Source organism: Cottoperca gobio, chromosome 21 (assembly GCF_900634415.1).
Source record: "Cottoperca gobio chromosome 21, fCotGob3.1, whole genome shotgun sequence".
NCBI classification, from domain to species: domain Eukaryota; kingdom Metazoa; phylum Chordata; class Actinopteri; order Perciformes; family Bovichtidae; genus Cottoperca; species Cottoperca gobio.
The window spans coordinates 1,106,176-1,129,578 of record NC_041375.1 but is presented as its reverse complement, the minus strand read 5'-3'; the positions used below and the strand labels follow the sequence as shown (position 1 = coordinate 1,129,578).

Below are 23,403 nucleotides of genomic sequence, written 5' to 3'. Positions count from 1 at the left end.
ACCCATCCTCATTAATTCATTGCAGAATAGAATGGCACCAGTGAGACAGGTACAAGTTCTTGCCGCCCAATTTTCAGAAGCCAATGGAATAAAAGACTTTGCCCCTAAAAAGGTCATTAATGGTTTCAAGGATTTCTAAAGAGAAAGTTAGACCAAAATCACAAGTGCAACAAATGAGTTACATGAGCTAAACAACTATACATATCCACAGTAATGACCATTTTGGGAGGGCTAAGCTAGGTGTAGCATAAAATTAACTAACTACATTGCTTGGTGGGGTTATGTTACAAAAATTACTAATCAGAAGTACTGTATATTAATAAATGCTTCAAATGTCCTTCTAGCACTTCTAACCCTAACCCATGAAAACAGCTGATTTACCTTTTTCGTTATTTTTTATGTTTACTATATATAAAGCTGGATAAACAAGTTTTGTTCCTACAAATGTTCATTATAGACGGGCATGGTAGACTATTGTGGTCAGATAAAATGAAACTCATATCTATAAATTGTCAACTTACCAATCAAAGGGGGCCATACAGTGTTTTCAAATTTGTAAAAAGAGACTATTGTTTGTTATTCTGTATTGTTACAAAAAAGCTCATTGTATTGACCTCCCTATGGAAAAATCTGTTCTAAAGTCTTCTAGGGGATCCAGTCACATGGAAATGGGACAAATGCCTCTGAGCACTCTATAGGCCTCTATACCATGTTGCTTGGTCAGGGATTTACACAATGGGAGCCACAGATTCAGTGGGTTTTGTCAGGTATAAAAGTAACAGTTAGAACAGGACCAACATCAGTTTACCAGCAGCATAGTTATCTGAACTACTAACACTACAATCATGACCATGGGAAAGGTAAGCAAACTCACCCCACCAATACTTTTTTGATTGATTATCAATTATATCAATATTATTTTTAGCTTAAATCTCTATTATTTATATTTTGGCATTTTTCAGATCACCTTCTACGAGGATAAGAACTTCCAGGGTCGCTCCTATGAGTGCATGAGCGACTGCTCTGACATGACCTCCAACCTGAGCAGGTGCCAGTCCTGCAGGGTGGAGAGCGGCTGCTTCATGGTGTACGACCGTCCCAACTACATGGGAAACCAGTACTTCATGAAGAGGGGCGAGTACTCCGACCACATGAGCATGATGGGAATGAGAGACTGCATCAAGTCTTGCCGTATGATCCCCATGGTAGGTGTAAAGCAGCATATTTCATAATATGATTACTACGAGTGACAACCCCCAGAAACTTTATATAAAGATATTGATTTATTGTTCTTCTCTCCAAAAAAAACAGCACAGAGGTCAGTTCAGGATGAAGATCTACGAGAGGGAGAACTTCGGTGGTCAGATGAATGAGCTGATGGACGACTGTGACAACATCCAGGACCGTTACCGCATGTCCGACTGCCAGTCCTGCAACGTGATGGACGGACACTGGCTGATGTACGAGCAGCCCCAGTTCAGAGGCAAGCAGATGTACATGAGGCCCGGAGAGTACAGGAACTTCAGGGACATGGGCATGAGTGGCCAGAGGTTCATGAGCATGAAGCGCATCACTGATATGTAAAAACAGTTGCGTACAATGTTTCTAAATAAGCCAAAATAATAAAACTTTTTCAACAAAAATGTTTCTACCTGTTATGTCATTTAATATGAATTAAGTACATGAGTGGGCAGCCATTCCCTCTTCGTGTGACGAGGGCATTTCAGTGATTTTTAGCACACACCACTGACACACTTGGCATGTTTATTTATCTTTAACATCAGAAAAAATCTGTGAAACCTTACAGAACAGTTGTTGTGATACTGTCCTTGCAGCACGCAGTACATACATAGAATAACAGGTTCCACATTTGCTGATTTCTAATGCTCAGCGAACTATAAATATCAGCAGAGTTCAAGGTAACAACAGTAGTAATAGTAATAAATGTAATTTTGATTTGCTCAAAGTAAAATAAATGATGATGATGAAAGACGGGTTTATAAAGGTCATTTTTGTTGTAATGACAGTAGGGTAGACCATAACATATTTTTGATTGGAAAAATTGACCCAACACTATTACATCACTTATCACTTATTACAATGAACGACAGGAGTATCATCATAAACTCAACCAGAAACTTAACCCTGTTCTAGACTAAAAAACATTTTGACATTTGTATTGTAATATTAGCCCATGATATAAAACTCTGGCAAATTATATCATCATGGAATATACAGATTAATGCTTTTAAAGATCTTACTTTTTTTGGACTTGATTCCAATGATTTTGAATTCCTCTTGACCTTTACTCTAGCGCCGTTGCCAGTTCAAAACTTGCATTTCACTAACACTTTATATTGTCCAGTGAATGAATCCAAAGGCTTTTGTTGACCCTGACCTTTGCTGACCTTTTCTCTGGCACCACAATCAGTCAACACAAAATATTAAAATCTAATTGGTTGAGTACAACTATGCAACCCTCGGGGATGAACATTTTCCAAATGTGTATTGAAGTCTTTAAACTAATTGACTAGTGGCTATGACATTTGCTGAGCACCTTTATGCTCCAATGGATATCAACCCTTTTAATTTTGAAAATTCTATTACCACTTTCAGGAAAACTTTCAACAATTGTGTTGTAATGTCTTGTTTGTAACATTGTACTTTGAAGAGGTATTTATAGCTTCATGAATTTCACTTACATTAAAAGCAAAACCCATCATCGCCTTTTCTGCATTTGGGTTTCCAGTATTAGCCACTGTTGTGTTCTTTGTATTTGCAGTACATTTTTAAATCCTGTGTACAGTATTCATTGGCAAGCTGTTCATTTTCCACTTGCTTTTGATGTCTCAATGTGTTTGAGTTCTCTCAAGGAGCAGGCTGGTTAGTTATTTGGCTCTATAGGCTGGTGTTTGTCTTCCTGGACCTAAGTGCCTATAGCTGATAGTCAGTTTGTATACAACTTTAGTTTTATTTCTCAGATATATAAACCCAAAAAACACACACTTAACATACTAACCAAACAAAAAACAAAAAACACATATTACAAAACAAACAAGCTCATTATCTTAAAGCAATAATTTGACATTTTGGGAATTATCCATTTGCTTTCTGGCTCCCAAGAGGGAATAAGTACATTTTATAAAATGTAAAACAATTCCTTTTATATCTCATTATTTTATTAATGTACATAATACAGTGACTCATTTATGTAGATTGTCATTGGTTGTCACACAAACAACAAAATGTATAAACAAATGTTGAGTTAATTTATTTGGAAATCAGTTTTTCTCAAGTTTAATGAAAATAGGTCCTTGGCAGTACACACATTGAAGTGATTGATATGTGACATATAATATGAAACATTTGTCATTTATGTTCATCTTAAACAGTATGTCTTTGCATTTTAATATTATAAATGTATTTCATAACATGTATCCTATGACTCCAAGTGAAATAAAAATCCTAACTTTGTACTATATTCATCTCTGTTGTATAATTTAATCATTTATCAAACAGAAAATAAAATCCAAAAGTTATAATAAAACAAGTTTCTGTGTCTGAATGTTTCATTGAAGAACAAACACATGCTGTATTTTGAGAACACAGATTTATTTTTAAGAGCAAGTTACTACAAGCACTTCACCATCACTACTATCAATTTAAAATATATAAAAGTGGCTGCTGAAAAGTTAAACCATATTCTCACTATAACCAAATACAGAAAAGATATGTAATATACAGTTCATACAGTTTTTACTAGTCACTTGGGGCACCCTATTCACAAGCTCTGTTGGGAATGCACAGTTGCTGAAAAAATGGACGTAACCTCTGCATTCTGTTGGTTTCAATAGTAACTTGCTGAGTAAGGGGGTTCTCTGAGGGGGAGGGGTCACTGATTCTTTGCATTGGTTCGGTATAAAAGCAAAGGGTTAAACCAGGTAGGAGCAACAAACACATCTACAGCCAACATGAGCAACACCGGCATGAACATGAGGGGCAAGGTACTTTAGAAATCTTCTACTATTAAGTATAAATTACTGTCTGTAAAATTAGATCACTATATTTAACTAGCTGCGTTATTTCTAACCATTACAATTCACTTCTTTCAGATCACCTTCTACGAGGAGAAGAACTTCCAGGGTCGCTCCTATGAGTGCATGAGCGACTGCTCTGACATGACCTCCAACCTGAACAGGTGCCAGTCCTGCAGGGTGGAGAGCGGCTGCTTCATGGTGTACGACCGTTCCAACTACATGGGAAACCAGTTCTTCATGAAGAGGGGCGAGTACTCCGACCACATGAGCATGATGGGAATGAGGGACTGCATCAAGTCTTGCCGCATGATCCCCATGGTAGGTGTAAAGCAGCATATGTCATAATATGATTACTATGGGTGACAACCCCCAGAAACTTTATATAAAGATATTGATTTATTGTTCTTCTCTCCAAAAAAAACAGCACAGAGGTCAGTTCAGGATGAAGATCTACGAGAGGGAGAACTTCGGTGGTCAGATGAACGAGCTGATGGACGACTGTGACAACATCCAGGACCGTTACCGCATGTCCGACTGCCAGTCCTGCAACGTGATGGAGGGACACTGGCTGATGTACGAGCAGCCCCAGTTCAGAGGCAAGCAGATGTACATGAGGCCCGGAGAGTACAGGAACTTCATGGACATGGGCATGAGTGGCCAGAGGTTCATGAGCATGAGGCGTATCAACGATTCCTGCAACTAAATGTTCATTGAATGTATCAAATGCTAATAAATAATTCCTGCACTATTTTAACTTCTGCGAAGCTTATTGTCCAACTTTCACAATGACATATTATGAAGTATTAAACCTAAAAAATATAAGTCATGAAATTAAATATATCTCTTTTTATTAAAAAGCAAGCTGCTGTTAGCGAGCAGATTTTCTTCCTAAAGTGTTTTAAATCTGATGAGAAATTTGACCCAACAGTCAAAGTCTTGAAATATTGAAATATTGAAATATTGAAATATTATTATTCTGGTTGTAACAATTCGCAGTCATTACAGGCTATGGATAAGCAAAAATGAAACATGGAAATTTGAAATAACGCTATTACATCTTCCAAGCAATGTAAAAATTGTATTTAGTATTACATAATCAACTGTGCACACATTAGGACAAACATTAATTTACGAAATAATCTATTTACAGGTGTTGCTAATAAATGCAAGTCGCTCCTTTATTATTCTGGCTAAAGTATTTATAGGTTTTAAACCTTACATCAACACTTGTACATCATATGAAACAAGTAAGGCACTCCAGACTTTAAAAACTATCTGATAGGAGGTGCAATCGCGGTCAGCCTGGGACGCAGTTAGCATATAGCCACTTAAGGTAGCTAATGTTAGCTAATCTTTGTTGTTTTTGCCACTTAGTAAGATTTGAGATTTGAATTATTACTTTAGTTATGCCTTGTTTCGCTGGTTAGTTCACTTAAATTCTGGGTAAATGTTAGATGAATTAAGCAATTATGGTTCAGTGTTTTGAATGTCGGCTGAGGCTCAAATGGGTATCAGTTATTTGGAGCCATTAACCAAACTAAACTGATGGAAATAACAAGCCTTCTCATTTGGAATCATTACAATGAATGTTCATAACACAAACCTATAGTATTGTTAAATCAACCAGGAGACTCTTTTGTTTCTATTTAGAACAAACATTGAGAATGTTATTTTTAAAAACGTCCCAAACCACCAGGCCTTCCTTTATTAACTTTGAAACTTCATAAGGTGGGGGGTTGCGTACACAAAATTACACTTCAACATTTACAGCAGCCTGTGGTCGCAGTTCGGTACCATGACATTGTTCCGGAGGCCCATTATTCCAGAACCCCAAAAGTCCCAAAAGATTTCCCATTCTACCGCAAGTCGATCTAATTTGTGCGACATTATCCTCAAAAATAACGCCTATTGTTTCGAAGACCCATTGCTCCGAAAATACACACTCTCCCTACAGCAAACAGAAGCACATGGCACATTGTTTTAAGGTCAATCTTTATTACTGTGGGGTTTTTTTAGCCTATGAATAAGTTTGATGAATTGTAGGTTTCCAGAATTATTATTTTTTTACGTTTTCTGATCTACTTCAATTTTTACGTTCAAACTACAGAATATAATCGTCTGTTAAATTGATCGATGTGTCAGATTAGGCGATTATAACGTGATAATATTCTTGCCGTGACTCGGCTAAGAGATATTGGCCCCAAAGCAATCATAGCTTTTAGTCTTTCACGACCTATGTGATATCATCAGACATGAGGTGCTAGGGACCAACTTCCGAGAACAATAATGTAAGCCAACAATTTAATCCAAAGCGCTCTGTTTGATACTGTGTGATGCTATCTTGTTTGGAAAAGTCTAAAAAAAGAAAGAAAAGATGACTGACCTTTCCTCTGTTTCACAGTTCCAACTAGCAACACCCACATAATTCCTCTTCTCCATGTATACAGTTCTGTGCTCCTATTGGTCAACGTCATGAAAGACATGGCATTTGTCATATTTTGAGAAAAAAGACAAAGAAAACACGAGTCTTTTTGTCAGTACGTCGTGAGACATCACAGATGCAGCGTCAGCTGTCGTCCACCACGTGGTAGGCCTACTCAGTCCCTGAAAAAATGTACGAAATCTCTGCATTCTGTTGGTTTCAATAGTAACTTGCTGAGTAAGGGGGGTTCTCTGAGGGGGAGGGGTCACTGATTCTTTGCGTTGGTCAGGTATAAAAGCAAAGGGTTGAACCAGGTAAGAGCAACAAACACATCTACAGCCAACATGAGCAACACCGGCATGAACATGAGGGGCAAGGTACTTTAGAAATCTTCTACTATTAAGTATAAATTACTGTCTGTAAAATTAGATCACTATATTTAACTAGCTGCGTTATTTCTAACCATTACAATTCACTTCTTTCAGATCACCTTCTACGAGGAGAAGAACTTCCAGGGTCGCTCCTATGAGTGCATGAGCGACTGCTCTGACATGACCTCCAACCTGAACAGGTGCCAGTCCTGCAGGGTGGAGAGCGGCTGCTTCATGGTGTACGACCGTTCCAACTACATGGGAAACCAGTACTTCATGAAGAGGGGCGAGTACTCCGACTACATGAGCATGATGGGAATGAGGGACTGCATCAAGTCTTGCCGCATGATCCCCATGGTAGGTGTAAAGCAGCATCAGTCATACTATGGTTCTACTATGGGTGACAACCCCAACAACACTCGATATTAGGAATTAATTTTCTTTTATTCTCCCAAAAAAAACAGCACAGAGGCCAGTTCAGGATGAAGATCTACGAGAGGGAGAACTTCGGTGGTCAGATGAATGAGCTGATGGACGACTGCGACAACATCCAGGAGCGTTACCGCATGTCCGACTGCCAGTCCTGCAACGTGATGGACGGACACTGGCTGATGTACGATCAGCCCCAGTTCAGAGGCAAGCAGATGTACATGAGGCCCGGAGAGTACAGGAACTTCAGGGACATGGGCATGAGCGGCCAGAGGTTCATGAGCATGAAGCGCATCAACGATTCCTGCAACTAAATGTTTACTGAATGTATCAAATGCTAATAAATAAATAATTTCTGCACTATATTAACTTTTGTCATGCTTATTGTTCAACTCTCACAATGAGATATTATCAAGTATTAAACCCAAAAATATCATGAGTTATGAAATTAAATATATATTTTTTTAAACAGGAAGCAGCTGTTGGCAAGCACATTTTTCATCCTATATTGTTTGAAATCTGATGAGAAATGTGACTATATATTTTATTGTTAAACCCAACAGTCACAGGCTCACCATTGATTTTGAAAGAAGGAATATTATTATAATATTCTGGTTACAACAATTCCTAAACATTACACGCTACGGATAAGCAAATATTAGACAAGGAAATCACAATGAGAGTATTACATTTTCAAAGCAAGGTAGAAAGTTATAGTTTGTATTAGGCTACATAATCAACTGTGTAGGCTGCACATTAGCTCACAGCCTATAGTAAATAACCTGCTTGCAGGTGTTGCTAATAAATTCAAGTCACTCCTTTATTATTCTGGTAAAAGTATTTACAGGTTTTAAACTTTACATCAACACTTGTACATCGTATGAAACAAGTAAGGCGCTCCAGACTTTAAAAAAATATCTGATCGGAGGTGCAATTGCAGTCGGCCTGTAACGCAGATAGCATATAGCCCCTTATGGTAGCTAATGTTAGCTAATCTTTGTTGCTTTTGCCGCTAAGTAATATTTGAGACGTAAATTATTACTTTAGTTATGCCTTGTCTCGCTGGTTAGTTCACTTAAATTGTGGATAAATGTTGGATGAATGACACAATTACGGTTCAGGGTTCTGAATGTTTGCTGAGGCTCAAGTGAGTATCAAAGTTATTTGGAGCTATTCACCAAACTAAACTGATGGGAAAAAATGGTCTTTTCGTTTCAAATCATTAAAATTGATGACCATAACATAAACTTGTAGTATTGTTAAATCACCCAGGAAACTCTGTTGTTTCCATAGAGAACGAACATTGAGCATATTATTTTATAAAAACGTCCGAAACCACCAGACCTTCCTTTACTAACATATAAACTGTATAAAGTCGGGGGGTTGCGTACACAAAATTAAAGTTCAACATTTACAGCAGTCTGGGTTGACAGTTCGGTGCCATGACATTGTTCCAACGGCCCAATATTCAGAAACCCCAACAGTCCCAAAAAGTGTCCAATTGTACCAAATGCCAATCCAATTTGTGCAACAGCCTGTTATCCCAAAAACAAGCGCCGATTGTAGCGGAGACCCACTGCTCCGAAAATACACACTCTCACCACAGAAGGAAATGGCAAGAAAATTTAGGTCAATCTTTATTACTTTATTTTATTAGCCTTTGAATACGTTTGATAAATTGTATGTTAACAGATTGTTTTTCGATCACTGTATCAGAATAGGCGATTATAGAGTAACAAAATTCTTGCGGTGACTTAGACATGACAGACTACATGTTGACCAATCATAGATTGCCGTCTTTTATGACCTACGTGATATCATCAACAATGAGGTAATAGGGACCGACTTCTGAAAACAAGAATGTAAACAAACAATTTAATCCAAAGCGGTCTGTTTGAAATTGACTATCTTGTTTGGAAAAGCCTAAAGAAATTAAGAAAAGATGACTGACCTTTTCTCTGTTTCACAGTTCCACTTAGCAACACCCACATAATTCCTCTTCTACGTGTTTACAGGTCTGTGCTCCTATTGGTCAACGTCACAAAACACATGGCATTTGTCATATTTAGCTAAAGAAAGGCAAATAAAACATTAGTCTTATTGTCAGTATGTCGAGACACGCCACAGATGCAGCGTCAGCTGTCGTCCACCACGTGGTGCCTAGTCCATGAATTTTTTTTCAAAATCTCTGCATTCTGTTGGTTTCAATAGTAACTTGCTGAGTAAGGGGGTTCTCTGAGGGGGAGGGGTCACTGATTCTTTGTGTTGGTCAGGTATAAAAGCAAAGGGTTGAACCAGGTAAGAGCAACAAACACATCTACAGCCAACATGAGCAACACCGGCATGAACATGAGGGGCAAGGTACTTTAAAAATCTTTTACTATTAAGTATAAATTACTGTCTGTAAAATGAGATCACCTATATTTAACTTAGCTGCGTTATTTCTAACCATTACAATTCACTTCTTTCAGATCACCTTCTACGAGGAGAAGAACTTCCAGGGTCGCTCCTATGAGTGCATGAGCGACTGCTCTGACATGACCTCCAACCTGAGCAGGTGCCAGTCCTGCAGGGTGGAGAGCGGCTGCTTCATGGTGTACGACCGTTCCAACTACATGGGAAACCAGTGCTTCATGAAGAGGGGCGAGTACTCCGACTACATGAGCATGATGGGAATGAGGGACTGCATCAAGTCTTGCCGCATGATCCCCATGGTAGGTGTAAAGCAGCATCAGTCATACTATGGTTCTACTACGGGTGACAACCCCAACAACACTCGATATTAGGAATTAATTTTTCTTTTATTCAACCAAAAAAAACAGCACAGAGGTCAGTTCAGGATGAAGATCTACGAGAGGGAGAACTTCGGTGGTCAGATGAATGAGCTGATGGACGACTGCGACAACATCCAGGAGCGTTACCGCATGTCCGACTGCCAGTCCTGCAACGTGATGGACGGACACTGGCTGATGTACGATCAGCCCCAGTTCAGAGGCAAGATGATGTACATGAGGCCCGGAGAGTACAGGAACTTCAGGGACATGGGCATGAACAACATGAGGTTCATGAGCATGAAGCGTATCAACGATTCCTGCAACTAAATGTTTACTGAATGTATCAAATGCTATTAAATAAATAATTTCTACACTATATTAACTTTTGTCATGCTTATTGTTCAACTCTCACAATGAGATATTATCAAGTATTAAACCCCAAAAAATATAAGACCTGAAATTGAATATATTTGATTATGTTTAGACAACAAGCAGCTGTTAGCAAGGATTTTCTTCTAAAATGTTTGAAATCTGATGAGAAATGTTGCTCTACATTTTACTATTAAGCCGATCAAAGGCTTACCATTGATCTTGGAAGAATTAATATGTTGGGTTAACAATTCCTGAATGTAATTTCAAAGCAAGGTAAAAATTGTATTTAGGAGCTATTACATGGTCCAATATGTACACATTAGCAAAAACATTATTTAGCCCAGAATCCTTATGCAGGTGTTTCTGGTAAATGCAAGTCGCTCCTTTAGTACTTAAAATACGGCTTAAGTATTGTGAAGTAAATAACTCCCGATTGTATTAATCCACACTTGATGACTATGTATTTGTCTACCTCAATCAATATGGATTTCTGCACAATATGTATAATGAGCACTATTAGATATGAATGTAAAACACATTAGGTACGCTTCTCCTTTAAGTGCGACAGGACAACAGCCGTCTCATCATAACGCTGCTCTCCAAGGGGCGTGTACTCGCCTGCCACGCCAACGTGGACCAATGAGTGAAGACTACGCCCTTAGAGAGTTGAACTAATCAAAATGTTTCCGAATGTGTCAACACACTTCTTCTGATCCAAAAGATAGTTAACCGGTTGAGTTCGGTCTGTGGCTTGGAGAGGGAGAAAGTGTCCTTGGCTAAGACGTATTATCAAATGCTGTTATTATCACTTTAAATAAATACTATACGAACATTCAGAAGTTTACTGGATTGATTTGTTGCAGTCATTACGTCCTCCACAACATTTAATACCAACAGTATTTACACATTTCAAAACTTGAGTGAACACCTGTACGTCATATGAATAACGCAGCTAACATATAGCCACTCAAGGTAGCGAACGTTAGCTAATGTTTGTTGTTTAAGACATTAATTATTACTCTAGTTAGGCCTTGTCTTGCTAGTCAGTTCACTTGAATTTTAGTAAAACGTTAGATGAATTAAGAAAATATGGTTTCGTGTTTTGTTCCTGACTACAATAATGAAGCATTGTGAATGTGCCATAACATTAGCTCTGATTCCTCTCACTGGCTCTGTCCATACAAATAACGGCTGAGGCTCATGTGGGTGTCAAAGTTATTTAGAGCCATTTGCTGTACTAACTTATTGTCTTTTGTAAAGCACTTTGTAACATTGTAAAGAAAAGTTCTTTATATAGTTTATATTATTATTATTATACTTAACTGAATCAAAAAACATATCTTCTCGTTTGAGATCTTTAAAATTAATGGCCATAACATAAACCAATAGTATTGTTAAATTATTCAGGAGACTCTTCTGTTTCTATGTCGAAGGAACATATCTTATTAACAGAAAATGTCAGAAACCACCGGGTCTTCCGTATTTAACTTGGATACTTTATATAGCTGGGATGTTTTGTACAGAAAATTACAGTTCAACATTTACTGCATCCTGAGTTCACAGTTTGGTGCCAAGACATTGTTCTAATATTGCCCATATTTCCGAATTCCAACAGTCAGTCCCGTTATCCCGAAAGCAAATGCCCATTGTTCCGAAAACACACTCTCTCTGCAACAAACATAAGCACCTGGCTAATTATATGAGGTCAATTTGTACTACTGTGTTTTATTAGTCTTTGAATAAATTGGATGAATTGGATGTTTGTTGAATAATTTCATTTCAGTTTTCCGGTCTACTTCAACTCTTACGTTCACACTATACAAGATGGTCACTGTCAGATTAGGCGATTAGTTTACAGAGTCATATATTCTTGCCTTGACTCAGACATGACAGAGTACATGTTGGCCCCAGAACAATCATAGCTTGCTGTCTTTCACGTAATGTCATCAAGATTGAGGTCCTAAGGAACAGCTTAGAAAAACAAGAATGTCACAAACAATTCTGTCCAAAGCGGTCTGTTGGATGTTGGCTATCTTTTGTTTGGAAAAGCCTAAAAAAAGAAAGACAAGATGACTGACCTTTCCTCTGTTTCACAGTCCCAACTAGAAACTTCCACACACTTCCTCTTCTACTGTTTACAGTTCTGTGCTCCTATTGATCAACGTCATGAAACACATGGAATTTGTCATATTTGGCAAAAAAAAAGAGGCAGAAAACAATTGTCTTTGTATCAGGACGCCGAGACACGTCACAGATGCAGCGTCAGTTGTCGTCCACTACAAGTACCTTGTCCCTGAAAGAATGAACAAAATCTCTGCATTCTGTTGGCTTCAATAGTAACTTGCTGAGTAAGGGGGTTCTCTGAGGGGGAGGGGTCACTGATTATTTACGTTGGTCAGGTATAAAAGCAAAGGGTAAAACCAGGTAGGAACAACAAACACATCTACAGCCAACATGAGCAACACCGGCATGAACATGAGGGGCAAGGTACTTTAACAATCATTTTGTAATAACTAGAAATTACTGTTTACAAAATGAGATCACCATATTTAACTTGCTGCGTTATTTCTAACCATTACAATTCACTTTTTTCAGATCACCTTCTACGAGGAGAAGAACTTCCAGGGTCGCTCCTATGAGTGCATGAGCGACTGCTCTGATATGACCTCCTCTCTGAACAGGTGCCAGTCCTGCAGGGTGGAGAGCGGCTGCTTCATGGTGTACGACCGTTCCAACTACATGGGAAACCAGTACTTCATGAGGAGGGGCGAGTACTCCGACTACATGAGCATGATGGGAATGAGGGACTGCATCAAGTCTTGCCGCATGATCCCCATGGTAGGTGTAAAGCAGCATCAGTCCCATTAGAGTATGTTTCTACTATGGTTGACATACTGGGACTGAACTCCAGACCAGGAATTTGAGATTTAAAGGCCCAATATACGAGTTCCCGAAGGGAGTGAGCCAAAACTTTTGGCAATAATTTTAACAATTATATCGATTTTGTGGTATAAAGAGAATCTGTTGATGCTGAAGACTTTAAGACAAATTAGGATGTTTTACTGACATCTGCCTCATCAGTTTGCATAAGCTCGTCACCACTGCACAGAATCAAAGCAAGACCTGCCAGGCAAGCCTAGATGAGCTGGAACACTAAGTCCCAGTATACTGCCAACTACTGCTAACTTCTATACCAAAAACTACAATGCCCTCACGATGAAAGTGACAGCTAATCAAATTTGAACAAAAAATGAGAATCATTCCAAATTCAGAGGATTCGCTCGTACCCCTCTTCAATATTAAAATAATTAGATTGGCCCAGTCAGACAGGCAGCTTTCCGCTTTGTGCTGTCTGCGGCTGTGAGGGCAAGGCTGACCGATGCCACGGCCAAGGACCATACAGTAACTATTAACATTAGAAATTAAAAGATAAAAAATGACTACCGGACGGTTCGGCCTGGAATGGATCGGCCATTCCGGAGTCTACCGGGACTACCCGATGGCCCGTCTGCCCCTGGTGACAACCCTCACAAAACTTGATACATAGACATTAATTTGTTTTTATTCTCTCCAAAAAAACAGCACAGAGGTCAGTTCAGGATGAAGATCTACGAGAGGGAGAACTTCGGTGGTCAGATGAATGAGCTGATGGACGACTGCGACAACATCCAGGATCGTTACCGCATGTCCGACTGCCAGTCCTGCAACGTGATGGACGGACACTGGCTGATGTACGAGCAGCCCCACTTCAGAGGCAAGATGATGTACATGAGGCCCGGAGAGTACAAGAGCTTCAGGGACATGGGCATGAGCGGCCAGAGGTTCATGAGCATGAGGCGTATCACCGATTCCTGCAACTAAATGTTCACTGAATGTATCAAATGTCACTAAATAAATAATTTCTCTCTAATTTAACTTTTGTCAAGCTTTTTGCGCAACTGCCACAATGACATATTATGCTATACCAAATATATATATATAATGGGTTATGTAATTTATTTGAATTGTAATTTGAAAACTACATTTTCATTCTTAAGTGTACTAAATCTGATGAGAAATTTGGCTCTACATTTTACCCAACAGACAAAGGCTTATTGATCTTGAAACTATTCATATTCTGGGTAATCAACAACGCTTCAATGCACTACGAATAATCACAAGTTTAACAATGAAATCAAAATAAGAGTTTATTTATTTTCAAAGCATGGACATTTTTATTTAATATTACATATTCTACTGTTTACAGGGGAGGCATCTAAATTGTCATAGTAAAAAATAAACGAACCAACGATAGCTACTTAAGATAGGTAATGTTAGCTAATGTTTATGCCACAAAGTTTTAGACAACAAATATTACTCTAATTTTGCCTTGTTTTGCTTCAATTTGTCAGTTTGTTCAGCTACAACTTCCAAAGACACCTTTTGTAAAACACATCAAATAACTCAGAGCCTAATTGTCCTCCACTAGCAGCAAGTGATTACAATTCAGTAATCTAAAACATTTAAAGTCAGTACACTTTAATTCTGGTTAAATGTTAGATGAGTTCAGCAATTAATGCCCAATGTTTTGTTCCACAATGATGAAGCACAATTAGCTCTGATGCACGTCTGTAACTGTCTCCTTCTGTGTATGAATGTTGTCTGAGACTCTTGAGTGTATTAAAGGGTCTATATTCATATTTGCCATATTAAACTGATGGAAAGAACATGATTCTCATTATTATGATATTGGATTATAATTATTGATGCATGAAGAAAACAAGAATGTAAGGAAAATGGTGGCTGAATTTTAAATTGTATGACTTGCATCTGTTCTTCATCTACATACTGTATGTATATGAAAATCATATATATGTGTAAGAGAATTTCCACCAATAAAGAATATTAAGCAAGAACAAAAAGCCTTGATGCATTAATGTCTTCATCACTTTATTCTTGGATCTGGTAAAGTAGGAGCTGTTTTCATTTATTTTTAGTAAACTGCTGAGTAGCTTGTCTGTTATACCAAATAATAATAATAATAATAATCTTTATTTGTATAGCACCTTTCATACAAGAATTGCAGCCCAAAGTGCTTCACAGCAAAAACATAACAATTAGTACAAGATTAGACAGAATAAGAGCATTTACAGTACAATAATCACAGTGTTGATGTAAATGAGTCTGAAGTACCATTATAACAATAGCAGATAAAATAGCAGAATTAAAATAGTAGATAAAATAGCAGATAAATGTGTCAACAAATGATCAATAAAGTTTATCTTAACCAATAATAACACATGATAAATTATTGGTTGATTATATTTTATATTATTAATCTAAATCTGAATTTTCTAAGTAACTAGATTTATCACAATAAAAGTACAATATTTTCTGAATTGTAGTGGAGGGAAGTATGAAGTAGCAGGAAATGGAAATACCCATTTACAAGTACCTCAAAAATGTATTTAAGGACAGTACTTGAGTAAATGTACATAGTGACTGTCCAACACTGTAGTTCAATATTTACTACAGTCACAGTCAACTTTAACTGTAATGTGCGGTGCAGATTACACACATTTTTTTGTCTATTAATATGGTCACTGTGTCAGATTATAGATTATAGAGTCATAAAATTCTTGTTGTGACTCAGCTAAGAGATATGACAGATAACACGTTGTCCCCAGAGCAATCATAGCTTGCCATTTTTCGCGACCTACTTGATGTCATCGGAATTAGGGTGCCACAATTTCCTCCGAATTAGTGTGTTTAAATATTGGCTATCTTGTGTTCAAAAAAGCCTAAAAATAAATTACAAAAAATGACTTTCCTCTGTTTCACAATTACACATAGCAGCATCAACAAAGACATTCTTCTTCACCATGTTTACAGTTCTGTGCTTGTATTGGTCAACGCCACGAAAAACGTGAAAATCTCTCGTACTAGCCGAGAGAAGACAAGAAAACACTTTATGTCGGTATGTCGTGAGGTGTCATGAATATAGTCAGGTGTCATCCACTGCAAGGTACGCAGTCCCTGAAAAATGAACATGACCTCTGTATTCTGTTGGCTTCAATAGTAAGTTGCTGAGTAGGCGGGTTCTCTGAGGGGGAGGGGTCACTGATTCTTTTCGTTGTTCAGGTATAAAAGGAAAGGGTTACCACGGAGAAAGCACGGTCAACACCAACAGCACATCTACAGTCAACATGAGCAACACCGGCATGAACATGAGGGGCAAGGTACTTTAAAAATCTTTTTGTAATAACTAGAAATTACTGTCTGTAAAATGAGATCACCATATTTACCTTGCTGCGTTATTTCTAACCATTACAATTTACTTTTTTCAGATCACCTTCTACTGAGGAGAAGAACTTCCAGGGTCGCTCCTATGAGTGCATGAGCGACTGCTCTGACATGACCTCCTACCTGAGCAGGTGCCAGTCCTGCAGGGTGGAGAGCGGCTGCTTCATGGTGTACGACCGTTCCAACTACATGGGAAACCAGTACTTCATGAAGAGGGGCGAGTACTCCGACCACATGAGCATGATGGGAATGAGGGACTGCATCAAGTCTTGCCGCATGATCCCCATGGTAGGTGTAAAGCAGCATATGTCATATACTGTGACAACCCCAACAAAACTCGATATTAGGAATTCATTTATTTATATTCTCCCAAAAAAACAGCACAGAGGCCAGTTCAGGATGAGGATCTACGAGAAGGAGAACTTCGGTGGTCAGATGAATGAGCTGATGGACGACTGCGAAAACATCCAGGAGCGTTACCGCATGTCCGACTGCATGTCCTGCAACGTGATGGACGGACACTGGCTGATGTACGAGCAGCCCCAGTACAGAGGCAAGCAGATGTACATGAGGCCCGGAGAGTACAGGAACTTCAGGGACATGGGCATGAACAACATGAGGTTCATGAGCATGAGGCACATCATGGACTCCTGCAACTAAATGTTCACTGAATGTATCAAATGCTATTAAATAAATAATTTCTGCACTACTTTAACTTTTGTCATTCTCATTACCTAACTTTCACAATGAAACATTATACAGTACTTTGTATCTTGAACATTTTACTGCTAAACCCAACAGCCAAATGCTTGCAATTGAACATGAAAAAAGGATTAATGCTCTGGTTATTTAACAACTTGTAATATTACAGGCTAATTCAAATTAGGCTGTTACATTTGCATTACATTATATTTTCAAAGCAAAGTACAAATTTAGTACCTTATTTAGTATTCTACACATTTACATACATTATTTGTACATGTGGAAAATAAATTGACATACTGTACAAATGAAGTATTAAATTGGTTATAAAAGGATCTTCTGGGAAGGAGTTCTGGTAAAGCTGAAGTTTATATACAAACGTGAACAAATAATAGCACAATAATTAATAAACTAACTAACCTGCTCACAGGTTTTGCTGATACATGGCAGTGACTCCTTTATGACTTACTGTAAGTGGCAGCAAAAGTAGTTAAAGGTTTCAAACCCTGAGTGAACATCTGTACAGTGTATGAAACGCAGAAGGTGCTTCTGACTTTAAAAAACATCTGATCAGAAGCAATTGCAGTCGACCCGTGATGTAGCTAACGGTACTAGCCACTTGAGCCTAGCTAATGTTAGCTAATGTTTCTTGTTTATGCCAAATAGAGTGGAAATATAACTCAATGACTTCTCTCGCTAGCCATTTGATGGTTTATATGGCTACAACTCCCAACAACAACTTTGGTAAAACACGTTTAAACACTGAGCTTAAAATTATGTTATGTGCACCGCTATCATCGTGAGCTAAAGTTTACTTTGTAGTGACCTTAAACAGTTAGCAGTTAAAGTCAGTTCACTTAAAGTTTGATTAAATGTTGAATGGATGCAGCAATTATATTTTGTTTTTTTTATTGATGATGCACATATATATAGGCTTAAACTTAAGTCTCATTCGCGCCTCTTACTGACTCCTTCAATGTTGGCTGAGGATCATGTCAACAAGAATGAAATCAAACAATGGCATCAAAGTGGTGTGTGTGACAGACCTACTGGGTGTCTTGTGTTTGGAACAACCTAAAAGAGAGAGAGAAAATCTATGACCTTTCCTTTGTTTCACGGTTCCACCTTGCAGCACAAACAACATCATTCCTCATTTGTTTCACCTTGTTTTGTTTTTTTGTAGGCATTTATTGCCTTTATTTGATAGTGATAGTCGAGAGAGACAGAATATGTGCGGAAAGAGAGTGTGCCATGTCCTTTTTTAGACGGCCCATTGTTCCGAAACCTCAATAGTCCAAAAAACCTCCCATTGAAGCGAAAGCCCATTTGTCTGAATGCCCATTATCCCAAAAACAAATGGCCATTGTTCCGATGGTCCATTGCTCCGAAAATACATACCCTCCGTGCAACAAACACAAGCATGTGGCTGATAATTATGCAGAATAACGTCATTGACCTTTACGCTCACAATATTTTAAACTAACCCTAACCGATCTCGCTCCTCATGCCTAAATTTAACCAACCAATCAACAAATACTAGCAAATCAGAGCCAGAGTATGTCTTCGTCATAGTAGAAAATATAGGTCCAATGATGTCATTCTACATAAGAGCCTGATTAATGGGCCTTTGGCCTTCTGGTTTTTGGAATAATGCACTGTCAGCCAAATAGGCTTTCGAACCAATGGGACATTTTTCGGACTATTGGAGTGTCTGAATAATGGGCTGTCTAAACAATGGGCAGACCCCAAAAAGGGTAGGGGTATGACCAGAGGTGGACAAAGTACTCAGATCATTTACTTAAGTAAAAGTAGTAATACTTCAGTGTACAAGTAAAAGTCATGCATTCAAAATCTTACTTAAAGTACCAAAAGTCCTCTTTCAGAATAATATATATGATAGTTCTGTAATATAATTATTGATGCATTACTGTGTTGCGGCTGGTAAAGGAAAAGCTTCTTCTTCTTCTATATATATATATATATATATATATATATATATATATATATATATATATATGTATACACACACTGCCAGGTAGCTTGTGAATTTCACCAATGGATCAAATATTACATGATAAATTATTTGTTGATTATATGTTGTAATCAGAATATTCAAAAAGTAATTTAAGTTAACAAGTAAATGTAGTAAAGTAAATCTGCCTAAAATTTAGTGGAATAGAAGTATAAAGTAGCAGGAAATGGAAATACTCAAGTAAAGAACAAGTAGCTCAATAGAGTACTTAAGTACAGTACTTGAGTAAATGTACCTAGTTACTGTGCACCACATGCGTATGACAGCAAAGGGTCTGGCCAGCCAGGAAACAAACTGGGGACTCGCTGCTCAGGCCATATGCCCATGTGGTATGCACCCTGACGCCTATTGTTGTGTTACCTGGTTGAAAGGGTAAAATTTCTAAAGTCTTCGACCGCCCAGTCATGTGATTATGAAACACAGTAACACAGGCCTGCGCACCATAATGTACCATGTTGCTGGGTCAGGGGTTTAAACAATGGAGGCCCACTAACTCTGTAGGGTTTGGTCAGGTATAAAAGCAAGCGTTACACCAAACAGGACAGCAGTAGCAACAGCAGCAGTTCATCTACAAGTATGACCACCACCGACATGAGCATGGGCAAGGTAAACTCCAGGATCATTTCAAACATAAAACACAAATATTGTAATTTATACAGAATATACAGCAGGTTTGCTAGATCAAATTATGTCTTACTGTCAACTCAAACTAAAAACTAAAAAGCCTTCTTGTTTTCAGATCACCTTCTACGAGGAGAAGAACTTCCAGGGGCGCTCCTATGAGTGCATGAGCGACTGCGCTGACATGACCTCCTACCTGACCAGGTGTCACTCCTGCAGGGTGGAGAGCGGCTGCTTCATGGTGTACGACCGTTCCAACTACATGGGAAATCAGTTCTTCATGAAGAGGGGCGAGTACTCCGACTACATGAACATGATGGGAATGAGCAATGGCATCAAGTCTTGCCGTATGATCCCCATGGTAGGTGTAAAGCAGCATCAGTCATACTATGGTTCTACTACGAGTGGCGATCCCCACAATACTTGATATTAATGCATTTTTATTCTCTCCAAAAAAACAGCACAGAGGTCAGTTCAGGATGAGGATCTACGAGAGGGAGAACTTCGGTGGTCAGATGAATGAGCTGATGGACGACTGCGACAACATCCAGGATCGTTACCGCATGTCCGACTGCCAGTCCTGCAACGTGATGGACGGACACTGGCTGATGTACGAGCAGCCCCAGTTCAGAGGCAAGCAGATGTACATGAGGCCCGGAGAGTACAGGAGCTTCAGGGACATGGGCATGAGTGGCATGAGGTTCATGAGCATGAGGCGTATCATGGACATGTGCTAGACTTTATCTTGAATAAAAAATGAAAGATAAAACAAAAACTTGAGCGTGTGATTTTCATTTCCTGTTTCATATCTACAATAAAATGTGGATTTTATGTAATACACTGAATAAACAATGAGGATTACTAATGACGATCAAGATATAAAGAGGTGCCCAAAAAATAAGAATTTTCACAACATCAATGTCATTTTCCCGTTGGATAACCATGAAGAGAATAACAAATAAATGACACCACATACCCAACACATTGCAAAAAAGCATACATTATCACATAAACATTGATAAGTAAATAAATTATTATTTGATGTGAAAAAATCCTGAACATTTAAAAAACAAACATTTGTTTACATGAAACCAAATTAAGCAAATCAGAATTACATTTCAGAGGCATCAGGAATGTCATTAAAAATGTTTATTTTATTTTATTTCTTTTTAATGTATTTTATTAATTTATTTTATTAATTTATAAAAATAAAAATGAATTATTGTAGTTTTTAAAATATTATTATTATATATATTTTATTTTATTTTATTATTATTATTTATTATTTTATTATTTTATTATTTTTTACCAAGTAAAAGTCTCAAAGTGACTGAAATTATAGTTTCAACTTATAGTTAGGGCTGGCTCAGGCTTGCCTTGGACCAAGCCCCTAGTTATGCTGCTATAGGCTTAGACTGCCGGGGGACACCTCCTGCTCTCCTCCTTCTCTTCCTCTCTCCTCCCCTCCCTCTCCCCTCCTTTCCCTCTCTATCTGTATGCATTTATGTAAATGTATGTTACTAACTCATCATCCGGGGCATCATCCCCAGAGTTTCTGTGTCTCATGTGGCAGGTTGTCACTGATAAAGTTTACGTCAGGATCAGTAATCGTGGCTGCGCCTGCTGCCCTGGTCCTACTGGACACCGGGAAGCCTTTTTGACATTATTCTGGATTCATCCAAACTTTCTCTTTTTCAACACAACATCATTTCTGTCAAATGTTGTATTGTATATAGTCTATATAGTAGATGAGATTTATGGGTGTCGACAGCTGAAAAATTGAAGCAGCGGATTTAGCCATCTTAACTGACATATTTGTTTGCAGTCATTGGTCCTGAAAGGTCCTGGGATGGGGGGGTGGGAGGGTTTATATATATATATATATATATATATTTTTTTTTCTTCCTTAGTTTTGTCCTTTTGTCTGATTGTTCTTATTGTTTGTTATTTCTGTATTTTTTGTAATTTGTGTTGTATCGGTTGTGATTGTACGTTGTATTTTTCTAAATGTGTATGAATAAAAAAAGGAAATGTGATCCAAAAAACAAAATGTTGTATTTGTACTATGTTGTTTATCCTGTACACACGACATCTGTGTCCTGGGAGAGGGATCCCTCCTCAGAGGGTCTAAGGACAGAGGGTCTAAGGACAGAGGGTCTAAGGACAGAGGGTGTAAGTACAGAGGGTCTAAGGACAGAGGGTGTAAGGACAGAGGGTCTAAGGACAGAGGGTCTGAGGACAGAGGGTGTAAGGACAGAGGGTCTAAGGACAGAGGGTCTAAAGACAGAGGGTCTAAGGACAGAGGGTCTGAGGACAGAGGGTCTAAGGACAGAGGGTCTAAGGACAGAGGGTCTGAGGACAGAGGGTCTAAGGACAGAGGGTCTAAGGACAGAGGGTGTCGTATCCTGTACAGTCTGTAAAGCACACTGAGACAAATGTATAATTTGTGATATTGGGCTATATATATAAATTTGATTTGATTTGATTTGATGTGATTTGATTTGATTTGAAAGTACTTAACAACACAGAGCTGGCCAAGAAGGCATCATACAATACAATACATGATATAAAGAGTATAAACAACAGTTAAGATGCATTAACAAATATGAGTCTCCATCTTAAATCAAATAAAAACAATACATTTAGATATAGTTCAGTATTTACTGGGTGTGTTTCTTTGTAGTGGTGTGTATGATTCCCCTACTACACTCAAATGATTCCACCATGTAATGTAAAAAGTATATTGAATCGCACTATAAATTGTAACCGCATTTAAGCATACAATGTTAAATAAGGTCAACTACTGTAATCATGCAGCTGATAACATGTCGATGTTGTGTGTGTATAAAACAATCAGATGATATGTTATAAAACAAATAGTGTTCATAAATCAAACAGGTATTTGCTTCATCCTTTATAGAATTAATGCAAACATTTACAAGCGGCAGCACCTTTGTATGAGCACTTGAGATGATTGACGTGCAAGGTATCATTATTGTTACAGTTTGTAGTTTTACTCCAGCATGAACTTCTGTGATAACACATTTTACACTATACCTTAAAAATGACTATTTTTTCAAATCTTTTTACTGTTACTTAATGTTACTTCTACACCAAAAAGAGTTGAATCATCCTGATAATATTTAAAGTAATCACGACTGTAAACGACAGATACAGAAGCTGTTTGATCTAGAATGATAGAGCCTGTGGGAGGATGCATAATAACTCTTTCCCATCAGCATTCACAAACAGAGGGTCCAACATCGCATGCTGCTGACTAGTGGATTCTATACAATGGTGCCATTGATTGTTGGGATGCCACGTTAGGTATAAAAAAGGTTTCAATCCAGTATAGGATTGC

General features: G+C 38.1%; 6 protein-coding genes and 1 pseudogene across 6 annotated transcripts; all 7 read left to right on the top strand.

The window, feature by feature from the left end:
• Positions 1-839: 839 nt before the first annotated feature.
• LOC115026172 (gamma-crystallin M3-like) lies at positions 840-1,584 on the top strand. Its single transcript, XM_029458847.1, has 3 exons — positions 840-860; positions 963-1,205; positions 1,312-1,584. Exons 1-3 carry the CDS (start codon positions 846-848, stop codon positions 1,582-1,584), a joined length of 531 nt encoding a protein of 176 aa, XP_029314707.1. The 5' UTR covers positions 840-845.
• Positions 1,585-3,962: 2,378 nt separating this feature from the next.
• On the top strand, positions 3,963-4,740 carry LOC115026192 (gamma-crystallin M3-like). The gene is made up of 3 exons (XM_029458881.1): positions 3,963-4,004; positions 4,113-4,355; positions 4,462-4,740. Exons 1-3 carry the CDS (start codon positions 3,972-3,974, stop codon positions 4,738-4,740), a joined length of 555 nt encoding a protein of 184 aa, XP_029314741.1. The 5' UTR covers positions 3,963-3,971.
• Positions 4,741-6,794: 2,054 nt separating this feature from the next.
• Positions 6,795-7,573, top strand: LOC115026189 (gamma-crystallin M3-like). The gene is made up of 3 exons (XM_029458879.1): positions 6,795-6,836; positions 6,945-7,187; positions 7,295-7,573. Exons 1-3 carry the CDS (start codon positions 6,804-6,806, stop codon positions 7,571-7,573), a joined length of 555 nt encoding a protein of 184 aa, XP_029314739.1. The 5' UTR covers positions 6,795-6,803.
• A 2,005-nt stretch (positions 7,574-9,578) lies between these two features.
• LOC115026212 (gamma-crystallin M3-like) lies at positions 9,579-10,360 on the top strand. Its single transcript, XM_029458908.1, has 3 exons — positions 9,579-9,620; positions 9,731-9,973; positions 10,082-10,360. Exons 1-3 carry the CDS (start codon positions 9,588-9,590, stop codon positions 10,358-10,360), a joined length of 555 nt encoding a protein of 184 aa, XP_029314768.1. The 5' UTR covers positions 9,579-9,587.
• Positions 10,361-12,850: 2,490 nt separating this feature from the next.
• On the top strand, positions 12,851-14,266 carry LOC115026185 (gamma-crystallin M3-like). The gene is made up of 3 exons (XM_029458866.1): positions 12,851-12,892; positions 13,001-13,243; positions 13,988-14,266. Exons 1-3 carry the CDS (start codon positions 12,860-12,862, stop codon positions 14,264-14,266), a joined length of 555 nt encoding a protein of 184 aa, XP_029314726.1. The 5' UTR covers positions 12,851-12,859.
• Positions 14,267-16,590: 2,324 nt separating this feature from the next.
• LOC115026200 (gamma-crystallin M3-like) lies at positions 16,591-17,366 on the top strand (annotated as a pseudogene).
• A 2,622-nt stretch (positions 17,367-19,988) lies between these two features.
• LOC115026180 (gamma-crystallin M3-like) lies at positions 19,989-20,779 on the top strand. The gene is made up of 3 exons (XM_029458858.1): positions 19,989-20,027; positions 20,161-20,403; positions 20,504-20,779. Exons 1-3 carry the CDS (start codon positions 19,998-20,000, stop codon positions 20,777-20,779), a joined length of 549 nt encoding a protein of 182 aa, XP_029314718.1. The 5' UTR covers positions 19,989-19,997.
• The last annotated feature ends 2,624 nt before the right edge of the window (positions 20,780-23,403 follow it).